Genomic DNA, 12,311 nt, shown 5'->3' with positions numbered 1-12,311 from the left:
AGTCTAAGCGGGTAGCATCCCACTGTGGTTCTGCTGCCTCTGGGGTTTGAAATGGAGCTGGTGTCTATTTTAGTTCTGGGTTAACAAGCTGTCTCTGCCACCAGCTACTGTCCCAGTTCACCGCCCAGCTAGTCCCTGCTGGCGCGGGCTGCCCCAGGCCTCCTCTGATAGCAGGCTATTACGGGGATCGGCAGGGCAGAGAGGAGCAAAGGGACATTAACCATGTTCTGTAATCAACTCTTTTTGGTTTCCATGCCAGCCCCACCCCACCTAGCAACAATTATAGATAGAGGCACAGGGCAGGGGTGGCCTGTGTGCCCCCACAAAGGATGCCTGGCAACCTCTTCTTATGGGCCACCCCTCAGCCACAGCTGTGGGGCCAGCAAAGTGAGAGCCTGCCCAGGGGGCCAAGTCCCTGTCAGGCTACAAAACTGTCTCAGCCAACCCCTCACCAAACACAGGGCATTATTTGTAAACAGGTGAGGAAAATCCTCTAGGTTGGCTAGCTGGACATGCGGGACTGAGGGTTCAACTTCACAGCCTGTCTACACCACCAGCCCTACCATCACTGTGGAGTAATCACTCACCAAATCCTGCCCATCCCAACCATGAAAAAAGTGAGAAGCATCCACTGCAACGCCCATCTCCAACCTCTGTGCAGAGGAAGCCTGGCCTCTCCCTGGAGCAGGTCCTTGCTCAGAGGACTGCTTCAGGAGAACCTCGTCCCTCACCCAGGTCAGCATTTCAGAAGGGGACACCTGATCTGCCTCTATCGCTGCCACACACCATGCTATGCAGGCTTGGACTGCTCAGAAATCGCTTGTGGGAGCCACATTACTTTTCCTGCAGAATAGAATTATCTAGACGGGGGTAAATGATAGTTTCTAAGGTGGTATCTGATCATAGAATAATACGAAGTGAGATAACGTACACAGAGGGGCCCAGAGACAGCCTGTATTCACTGCAGCACCGGCTCTCAAGGCTGCTGGGTAGGCACGTGAGCAGGAGCTGGGGTCCCCTGTGCTGTTTCTGCCTCTGCTCATGATTCGCTTTGGGAGGCTCAGCTGATAGTGTCATCTCTGCTCACTCAAGTCCTTCATCTAGAGAACGATTGCAGTATTTGCCACCCACTACAAGTCCATATCCTGGGGATGCTGTGGACATTCCTGAACCTGTGAAGTTTCCCAAATCTCTCAGAACTAGAGGGCCTGCACAGAGAGGAGCCATATGCTTTTTCCTGGTAGACAGAATAAAACAACTGTTAAGAAGCAGGCTTTGGGGCTGGGCATGGTGGTTCATGCCTATCATCCCAGCACTTTAGGAGGCCAAGGTGGAGCAGATCACCAGAGGTCAAGAGTTCGAGACAAGCCTGGCCAAAATGGTGAAACCCCATCTCTACCAAACACACAAAAAAATTAGCCAGGTGTGGTGGTACACACTTGTAATCCCAGCTACTTGGGAGGCTGAGGCAGGAGAATCGCTTGAACCCAGGAGGCAGAGGTTGCAGTGAGCCAAGATTGTGCCAGTGTACTCCAGCCTGGGAGACAAAGCAAAACTTTTCTCAAAAACAAACAAACAAAACAAAAGAAAAGAAAACGAAACAAAAAACAAGAAGGCTTTAGGAACACAAGTTTTATCTGGTCCTGCCCTCCTTCAATTTGAAGGATGAGAAAATAGGCTCAGATGTGGCTGGCTGAGGTCCTGTATGAGCAGAGACAGGAGTGGGGTCTAGGCCTGACAACCAGTCTGTGCCCAACTCAGTGATCAGGCAATTTCTTGAGACTGGGGAGTTCCGTAAAGACATTTTATAGCACTTGAACTGTTCAGCAGTTTAAATTCTTCGTAAGTTCCTTTTTCCCTCACCAATGGAAAAATGTCAGGCTAATATGATTAAGGATAATCATATTTGACCTGGCATCATGTTACTGTACAATTCGGCTTTTCCCTATAACATACGTCTTCAGCTTGCTCAGATATTCCCATTCCTAAGTCACAGCTAAACACGTGTCTTCAAGAAGGAAATCTGGTCCATATATCAGGGATTCAGGCAAACAGATGCCCAAATTCCTGCATTCCCAAGCTGTCTTCTAAAACCCAAAGCTGCACGTGTGTATGGCCCCGCTCTGTGCTTGTGACCCTGCAGCTGTGTGTGACTTCCAGGATGGGCTACTTTCAAGTCTCTCAACAACAGCAGGGGTTCCTAAGTAGTTCTTTGTTCTTTCCAATGCTTAAAATCTCTGGCAGATAACATTTTTAAAGTGGCAATTCTCTAGGAAAAACTTCCAAATCTATCCATTCATCAAGAATACAGGACTGATTGCCTGATGAGTTATCAGAGAAGGTAGAGAAAGAAAGATGAGTCCCCTGAATTCTTCTGGGAAGTCCTGTCACCACCCATGTTTTCTGCCTGGCAAGGCTGAGGATCAGAAACACTGGAGCTGGGAAGCCCCTACAATCGAAGCTGGATGGCAGAGCAATCACCTTTCACTTTTTTATTGAAACATATCAGGCTCCATTTTTGACCAAGTGTCCTGCACTAAGTAGAACTTTCTCTTACCCCAAAATGGCTTCTCAGGTATCTGTGCTGTCAGGTCTAGCTCAGTTCAAACACTTCTGAGTGCCTGTGATGCACCAGTGCTGTGCCGGGGGTATCCAACACATGGGCTGTCCCTGTTTGGGCCACATATTCATGCGTTGCTAATAGTCATTTGAGTGGCAACATCTTTTGCCAAGAAAATCTATCTGTTGTCCAAGAACAACCATAATAGCAGACGGCTGTAGTAGTCAGGGGCTCACCGGTGACTACTCAAGGAGCTTTGCTGAGAGAAAGAAGGCATAGTGAACCATGTGGACACCCTGTGGATACAGCCACCCTCTGACAACTCTCAGCCAACTTCTTCCCCACACCAATACTTTCTGAACTGCCTCCCTAATGTGCACAAGTTCAATCACTGGAGCCCAGTGTGGAGTAACAGGACTTAAGAACATTGTCACATGCCAGGAGAAACAGGAATGAACAAGGTCTAGTTCACCCCTTCTCCTACCTTAGTGGGTTATCTGAATGGGTCTCCATGTGGGTCTCCAGTCCATACTTGCAAACAAACTCCTTGAAACATACTGGGCAGTGAAAGACTTCATCAGCCTTCTTCTCCAAGTCACCTGACTGCCCGTCTTCTACCATCTGAGGGAAAAGGAAAAAAGTGAAGTCACGAGGGAGGTCTCCCACATGGGATGGCTTCGGAAGGGAGGCCAATGCTAAATTCAGAGATTTACAATAATAAAAGGCAAGGGTTGCATTATCCAATCCTGATTATTAAGGACCTGACCATTCATTCATTCACACAACAAATACTCCCGGAACACTACCATTCATTCACCCACCCACCTGACAAGCACTTATGCAGCACCTGGTATCTGCCAGCACTGGTAATAAAAAAGTGAGAACAAGAGTCCCAAACGCTTTTGAAGCTTGCGTTTTAGCTAGAAAAATCAGGTAGAAAGCATGGAAACGACTGTAAAAGCTCTTCATTTCATCTCCGGGCTCAGCAAAGGGGCTCCAAAGAGGAAGTGTACACTAGCACTCTTCTCTCAGACACTCTACAGAAACAGTATGGGAAAACACAGCTTAAGAGCTTAGGATGGATGTCTGCCAAGTCTCCACACTGAGAAAATAAAGATTAGTGGTATTTCTGACAGAAGTCCCATGAGCAGGTGAATCTGCACTGGGAGCCAAGAGGACCTTTTTAGCTGGTGCTGGGTCTTCTCTCTCTGACTCGGCATCGTGACTCAGTTTCCTCTTGGAGGACAATCGCCTACGTTTCAGAGGAGATGGAGGGGCTGTGGCTGTGGCACTGTTAGGGTCCTTCTCATGGATCTTCATATGTCTGAAAAGAAGATCACACAATGTGATCTAACAAAGAAGTCAGTTCATTTATGTTTTTAATATTTTATATTTAGGCATTGGTACTTAAATTTTCTTTAGTTAAGAGATATGAGGTATAATTTATACAGTGACTTCTATCTTTCTAAAACTCTATAATCTCCTTGAACCTCTCTTAAAGCTCTTCCAACTGCTGTTCACTGGAAGACATTCATGAACTTAACTGGCATTAACAAGATGAAAACAAACTATCTGGTGACCTGATCCACTCATGCAGACAAAAAGTACTATTTTAGGACATGGAATTCTATAGAATAAAGAATTCCCAGATACTAAACTGTTCCACTAGTTCATAAACTAAGTGATAATGCTAACCTTGCCCCCAGAACCCACCTCCCATCTATCTGTTGTACACATCTCTCTTTTCTGCTTTGGAAGCATTTTGGTGGTCAAATTCGAGACATGCTAACAGAGCAAATGTCCAGAGTGCTTAAGACCTGAAAGCAGTTCCCTGTTGTTCGTAGTATTATGTGGATTTATAGATCACAAGAGTTAACTCGGACAGTGGAATGAAAAAGTTACATGCGGTAACTCTAATATCTACAGGACTAGGCTACCCATATAATAAGAAAGTATTACGTAAAATATGTGTATGTCTATTCCAAAAAGAGTCTTATGGGTTATTCAACTTAAGTGACCTTACTTTACTGAGTTCTAAAACAAACATTCTAAGAACAAGGTCCCAAGATATGCAGGAAACGAATGACATTACAAATGAATAGTGAGTTTTAATTTCCTAATTTTGCAACATAAAAATGATTTAGTTTTGCCAATGACAATCATCATGACCACTGTCATGTAACTGTGGTTGAACTGTGCCAGATTTAGGAGCATAGTCACAGCTTTTTATGAATAACTATTTTATAGGATTATCTTGCTTGAGAAATTCTCAGGAGTAGGGAAAGACAGCAAAATTTTCATGAGCTATCCTCTCACCCTTCTGAAAAGCAGTTTCGCTCTCTTTTTAGCTGTACTCTCCTTTTTTGTTGCTGTTGAGACGGAGTCTTGCTCTGTCGCCCAGGCTGGAGTGCAGTGGAATGGTACTGGCTCTCAGGAGGTCACGGCTGCAGTGAGCTACGATCATGTCACTGCACTCTAGCCTGGGAGACAGAGTGAGAACCGGTCTCAAAAACAAAAAAAAAAAAAGAAAGAAATAGAATAATAATAAAGAATCACAAACAAACATTATTTAGTTCTTGGCCTCCTAAAGCCTTGTGAAAGTTAATGGAAACAAATAGCTTTGTTCTAAGCACCACCTCTATTCCAAAGTGATTGTGATTTGAGGACACCATCCCTCAATATCAGCATTAGGAGCAAAAAAGAAAGGCTGGCAAGTTTTTGACACTCCAATTTTAGAAATGCTCATTTTAAAGAAAGCATCTAAGAGTTGAGAAAGTATGATAAGAGATGTAAACTAGCATCAAACTTGCCCTTTCAATAAATTACTCAAAACGAATTTTAATTAACAAAATCCACACCCTTTTCTACAGTTGATATGAGAATATTAAAAATTAAGAGGTTGACAACTGTAAACAGTTCATGAGCCCATTTCAAGCAATATCTTTTGAATAATATGACATAATATTTATAAAAATACAAAATGATACTTAATTATTTTGTTCTTGGGATTTATGAAAGAAGCTGTTTTCATAAAGGAGGGACTGGGGCCAACACTTAGTGAGGGCCTAGTAGGAACCTTAGACAGATTTGCATTTTGCAGATGTGGCAGCTGACGTGCAGGGAGGCCAACCTGCCCACAGCCTCAGAGCTTGATTTGACCTATGTGCGCCGACTCTGAGCTCATGCTCTTCCCCCAACCCCAACCTATCTCTCAAGACCACGCCAGTCAGTTAACTCTGTTCTGGATCACCAGCTGCAATCTTAGGGATACAACCTGAACCTGGACACTTCCTCTCTGGTGGACTGTGGCCAAAGGTGGCACAGTTACTACCAAACTTCAACAGGAGAGTGAAGGGGGTGAGGAGCCCACAGCTCAGGCATAGAACGCTGCCACCTCCAGTTTTGCTCAAGGACTGCAGAGCCTCTGTCCTAGTCTGGAAAGCTGGGGCTGCCCTTGAACTGCATCACTCCTAGAAGCGGCAGAGCGACAAAAGCAGGCCAAGGCAGTCTGACAGACAGGGGCTCACTCCAGTTCTCCCACGGAGCCCCAGAACCCCAGGTGCAAAAGCACAAGCACCGCTCCATTCCAGGGTGAAATCCCCAGCTACTGGGCACAACATGGGAAGTTCTTGCTTTGTCCTTCAAGCCACATGATGAGCAAAAGCCACAGGTGCATTGACAACCTCAATTCAGCCCATGGGTGAACTGCAGGGTTGGAGGGGTCCGGCCAGATCTGACGATGGATGTGATGTAGTGAGAGATTCTCCCCACTGCTCTGACCCCGGCTCTGCTTCCCTGGCCTCCAACAACAGGAGTGGCAACTTGCGCTGTTCATTTCCTCCCAAAAGTTCATAGGAAGTGGAGCCAGGATCATCATGATGAGACACTAATGACCCCTTCCCCTCAAGCTGTGGCCAAAACAAATTAGGGGCGGTGGGAAAGAGAATATTCTAATCCTTAGAAGGCTTGGGTCTTTCTCTCAGGGTTGATTTCAAGGGCTAATCTGTCTAAGTTCCATGCATCCTGAGAGTCAATAAATGACAAGGAGCCCATGAACTGGACGGGAGCTGGCATGGGATTCAGCCCTCTATTCTGCATAGAAAGTCCCTCTCCACAACAGACTGGAGGCATCACCGTTTAGTTCTGCTTGGACACTTCCACCACCAAGGACTTCTCCATTTTCACCGGCTGTTCTAATTGTTAAAACCATTTCCTTCACATTGAGTCAGAAATTCTGTCCTTGCTTTAACTGTCTGTCCTCAAGGGAGATGCTGTGTTATAGCATCAGTGTATGTTCTCATCCGCGTGGCAGCTCTTCCAATAGTGTACGAGGACTACTGCGCTTCTGTAATGTGTTCTCTTTTCAAAAGCGAACAGCCCCCCTCAAGCTCTGCTTGCAAGTCTGTGGAATTATATTGGTCCTAAGTAACCTTGGAATGCTCTCCAGTGTACAGGTATCCTTCATGAAATGCTGGATCCAGATGCAAATTCAGTCTGGATGTGATCTGACAGCTCAGAGCACATGGCTGGCACTATAACCTCCAGAAGCTACATAAAGGGAGCCTGGGTGGGTTCCACTGGGTGTGTTTATACCCTCAGTTCCTACCAAGTTTGTTGTCAATCACAACCCCCATGATTACTTCATTTACTGCTATCAAACCACATCTCCTCCATTCTGCACCTGAGCAGTACATCTTTTCACCTTCCAGACTGGTGAGGGTGAGAAAGTCTTACATTAACAATATGCGGTGCTGGTGTGGTTCAGAAGACTGGTACTCTCCCATCATTGGTGAGAGTAGAAATGAGTGACCGCGTTTCTGCAAAGTGGTTGAGCACTAGAGATATGAATTTTAAATATATACGATCTTTACCTTAGTAATTCCACTCCTAGAAATCTGTCTTAAGGTCTAATAACTGAACAAGTGTGCGAAGATCCATATATAAGGATTCACGTTTCAATGGATACGTTGCATAAACACTAGCAATGGCAGGAATTCCTATCAGCTGGTCTTAGTATCTTAAACTGGCCACTGTGCTCTTCCTCTTGCTCTCTTACTTTCCATTTTCTATCCAGCAGTCAGACTGAGCATCTAAAACACAGGACCCAACATACCACTTCCCTCCCTAAATTCCTGTGACAGTCCCATTCTTAGAATTAAAATAAATCTGGCTTCCACCTATCTGCTAGACTTCAACAGTGGAGCACCCTGCCCTCTTCCATCCCAAGGCCCTTTCAGACAGACTAGCCGCTGTGGGTCCCTCAAATGCATCCAACTAGTTCCCACCTCCGGGACTCAGGTGCTTGCTATTTCTGTCCAGAAAACTGCACCCCAGACCTTCCCAAGCCTGGCTCCTGCCATCCAGGTTTCGTGCCACATGCCTCTCCTGCAAAGCCTTGCCTGAGGCCCCACACCCCACCTGTGCAGATGCTCTCATGCCCACAATTCAGTGTTCCTTCCTCCACAGCACACAGCAGTAGTTGAATATACCATGTATTTTACTCGTCTGACTGTCCCCTCACCCTCAATTGAAAGTAAGTTCCATTACAGCAAGAACCTGGTCTCTGCTGTTCTCTGCATGAGCCCTGGTGGCACATAGGTGTTGGTCAGTAACTATCTGCTAAACTGCTGGATGGAAGAACAAACAAATAACTATTTGTTGAATTCCTGAATGGACCAATGAAGGAGGGAAGGAATGAAGTGCATGTAGAAAATGTTTGCTTCACTCAGAGTATTACTATGACGTTCATTCTCAGGTTCCAGGACACCTTATAACTTGCCTTGCTAGAATGTGGTGTGAGCAAACCTGACATGAGATTGTGAACAGTGCCACACTGAAGGGCCTTCAATCGAAAACACTCCAACAATGAACACTGAGGACATGTGTTAATCTTTTCTTATTGGAATTCGTATGTTTGTTCATTCCAAACAATACCTACACTCATTACAGAGAGAGGTTAATGTAAAATCCAAGTATATTTCTGCTTTTCCATAAAATTCTGTGATTCTCTTTTGGAAGCATGACACTTTAATAGTAGGAATCCTGCCACACTGTGGTCTAAGGAAGGAATTTTATCAGAGCTTTTGGAGTCAAGAGAAGTTTTATCCTATTCATAACACCCAAAGAGGCTTTTACAGTGATGAACGAACACAAATATTGCAGATGTTTTTTAAACTTGGAAAAAAAAACAAAACAAAACCCAAATCTGAGCACTTTTTGGCACAACCGGAGCCTACTTTGAATCTAGGAGTAGATGCTGATTTTCAGCTTAAATGGCTTTTCTCCCACAAGTGTAATCATTTGTTTTCTAAAATTTGAGATGGTCCATTGTAGTAGGGTAGGTTATCTGTGAGAATATTGAAAACATCAGAGTTAAACCAAAGAGTACACCCTGTGCAAGGGCTGAAGGCTGGTCAATAACTCCAGGGAGACAGACCAATCCCTAAAACCTGACCCTCCCTGCCTCCCTGAATGTTCTCCTTTCCAGTTCCAAATACAGGAACTTTCTGCTGACCTTCCTTAGGCATGTAAGTCATCGGATTTGGGAATGGGGTAAAGCTCTTAGCTATTCAAGCACTGGCTTTCTCTGAGCAGCAATCAGGAATCTGGGTGGGAAGATGGTGTAGACAGACACCATGTGATGCAATGAAACTTTTGGGTGGTCTCTGAGCAGTGACACATTTGAGATGTGTGATCTTTGTTCTGCCACCAGTAACCATGGAGACTCCAGAGAATCTTGGGCTCCCTCAGCTTCAGTTTCCACACTGGTAAAATGAGGACAATCCTGTCAGTCTCCTAGAACACCAGTGTTCACTCTGTAGGCTTCTGACCAGCAGCATGGGCACCATCTGGGAGCTTAATGCAAATAAAAACCCCTGAGTCCCACCCTAGACCTGCAGACTGGTCAGGGCCCAGCAGTCTGGCTTGCACAAGCCCCGCAGGTGATACTAAAGCCTGCTTAAGCATGAGAACCACAGGATCATAGTGAACTTCTCCAGCTCTCTGCACCGTTTGCAGGTTTGGTTAACCATTTGACCAGGACACTAACATTTTTTGGATACCAGCATTAGACATCTCCCAGACTCATCTTCCAATATACCAGCAGTCTCTGCATCAGTTTACCAGGCATAAATGCTTAACCAAAAAGTTGGGAAATTTAACATTCTTAAAATTCTTTTGGGGGCAAAATCCTTTGGGAAACTCTCAACTAGTTTAAATGTGACCCAAACCAAAGATTACTTGGTCATAGCTGCCCTCACAGCAGGTCTCAGACATTCTTCAAGCTCTCCGTGTGTAATTTACGTGTGAAGGTTAAACCTCAGGAGAAATATAGACACTTCCAGTATTTGCTAACTTTTCAGTCTCAATTTCCTCCTAGGACTGTTAATGGAGAAGCCGACTTATTTGATACTCTGAGTAAATGGTACTGTAAAGAAAGTCACTCTGTCAGGACACAGGACGCTGTATACAAAGCACACACAGCACAGCCCAAGATATGCCAAGCCAGAGGCAACAGGTTCAAACAGGGTCTGGCAGGCTGGTTACAGAGACATCCTCATCCGTACCTGGTGCTTGCTTTTTTTTTTGTCCAAAAAAGCCTTTTGATAAACAAAGAGGGAGTGAATAAGATTAAGAACCTCCACAGCTGTACAACCTACATTTGTGGCCAAAGTACGTCTATAGAAAGATGTGTGTATGGTTTCATCACAAATGCCTAGGAGAGGAGCTCAGTGTGAAGGGCTGTGGATGATGCTTGTAATCCCAATCAAATTCTATGCAAGCAAACCAGGGATGGAGAGCAGACAGAGTGGGAGGGGGTAAGGGGAGTACAGCAAGGTGGCAATTCCTGGTGTGGCCCCACCTGTAAAGTGCAGAGGCACCTTCTAGTAATTCAGGTGTTGTTTGGGTTCAGTCATGCCTGTCCGGAAGGCAGGTCACACCAGCTGTTCCAGGGTGTGGAGGAAGGTTAGACAATGCGTAAGCACCTTTGCTGACCCCCAAAGCCAGCCATCTTAGAAAACTCCAAAGTCAGCCTGGCATGAAGTATAAACCCGCAGTCTGCAGGCTCGCTGTGGGAATGCCGTCAGCCAGGCGGCTCCCAGGGCTCTCGGGATGCTCCTGGTGAAATGCACCGGACACTGCAGCCACCACCAGCGGCCAGTTAGATCCCGCAGCCTCTGATGTGGGCAATGTGGCCCATGGAGGCCATGACAAAGTCAATCTTTGTGGCTGATACTGAGGTTTATTCCTACTGCCTTCATTCAGGGAGGTGTCTATAAAGACCATATGCTCCACAGCACAGATTTCCTCTACAAGCCCCCCTTTCCCTGCAATACTAGGGCAACACGTCCCCAAATGGAGAACGTCTGTCATCTACTGACTGTAGCACAGCATTCCAATGGAGCCAGTGTAAGGATAAAGTTAAATTTTATGAGATTTAATTTGAAGTCCAGGTGTACCAGGGGTTCATTTTCATGTTCCTTGTAAGCAAACGCTTTGGCAGGCTCTCAATCTCCACTGCTCATCAGCCCAGAGCTTCTCTCCAACCCCTGGCATGGGGTCATGGTTCTCCACGCTGGACCACCATCTCTGCTCTCCTGCCTCAGGTTCCTTGGCAGTATTTGGAGACAGCAGTTCCTTTTCTATCTTGGTCCTGGGTAAAGACCCTTCTGGTTTCTTGGTACAGATACTTCCTTAATGATGGACTGAGCTAGAATTATAATGCCTGAAGAATATATATTCTTTTCTTTCTGGAAACAGAATCTTGCTGCACCACCCAGGCTAGAGTGCAGTGGTGCGATCCGAGCTCAGTGCAGCCTCGAACTCCTGGGCCCAGCGTCAAGGGATGACATTCTCTTGCTAATGACTGTCTACTTAGAAAACGGAGGCCCCTTCTCTGCTACCTCTACAGCTCCTTCCTCCTCTCGAGTTTCAGATCCAGTAGCGGGTAGGGGGTGTTGGCAGTCAGTCCACATTAACCAGCACTAACCTTTTAAAAATCTTTTACTCTAGACATGATTCCTAACTGCCCTGCCCTTGAATCAGTAGTAACACCCTACATCTGCTTGTGCTTGTCTTTTTCCCTTGCCTGCTTATTTATGCTAAAATAAATGTTCATGTTATTTGGTCCCCATACCTATTTACAAAATCCACAAAGATACACAGTACATATTTTCATACAAAATCAGACATTCTTAAAAACAAACAAAAGACCTCAGAAGTTGGATGAACTGACGTTTCTCTCACCCAAAGAGAACTCTCATTAACACGGAGCTGCAATCGGCCGGCTAGGCCCTTCCTGGGTCAGTCCAGAGACATCAGTGGAAGGCTCCCATTTCCCATGGACAGGCCTTAGATACCTCAGGGCAGCCGCTGTGTTGTCATGGCCTCTTCTTCTTCCCCAGGCTAACCTCCCTCGGTTTCCTCAACATTTACATGCAGCCTGGGGTCCAAATTCCACACCCATGGCTGGCCTCTCCCAGCAGGGACGCTGAATATCCTCATATTACAGCCTGAGGTGATGGTGCCCCAACTTAAGTCATCATTCCCAAAGTGACCTCAAGAGCCCAGAGCTGTCCCCTCTGAGGGAAGCCATCGCCAGCCACCACGGAGACCAGCTTCCCAGGGCAACGGCTAAAATCATATACACCAACCCCCACACCTAAGCTTCGTTGGAGGAGGGAAGTGCTGAAGTCACAGGGGCCATTTCCCACTTCAGCTTGAAGGGAGACCGCTTGAGGTGTCTTCAAGA

At 45.9% G+C, this 12,311-nt stretch overlaps 1 protein-coding gene across 1 annotated transcript in view; it reads right to left on the bottom strand.

Moving 5' to 3' along the window:
- The window catches only part of LOC108537030 (ras-responsive element-binding protein 1), a 125,941-nt gene that overhangs the window by 17,872 nt on the left and 95,758 nt on the right, over window positions 1-12,311 (bottom strand). Inside the window, exons 7-8 of the mRNA XM_017884147.1 lie at window positions 3,740-3,884; window positions 3,045-3,181 (exon numbers count right to left, since the gene is read on the bottom strand). Coding sequence (XP_017739636.1) covers window positions 3,045-3,181; window positions 3,740-3,884 — 282 coding nt within the window. The remainder of the gene's footprint in view (window positions 1-3,044; window positions 3,182-3,739; window positions 3,885-12,311) is intronic.

Source organism: Rhinopithecus bieti, unplaced genomic scaffold (assembly GCF_001698545.2).
Source record: "Rhinopithecus bieti isolate Rb0 unplaced genomic scaffold, ASM169854v2 scaffold_14232, whole genome shotgun sequence".
Lineage (NCBI taxonomy): Eukaryota > Metazoa > Chordata > Mammalia > Primates > Cercopithecidae > Rhinopithecus > Rhinopithecus bieti.
The sequence above is the reverse complement of the archived record's forward strand: the minus strand, read 5'-3'. Positions and strand labels throughout refer to the sequence as shown.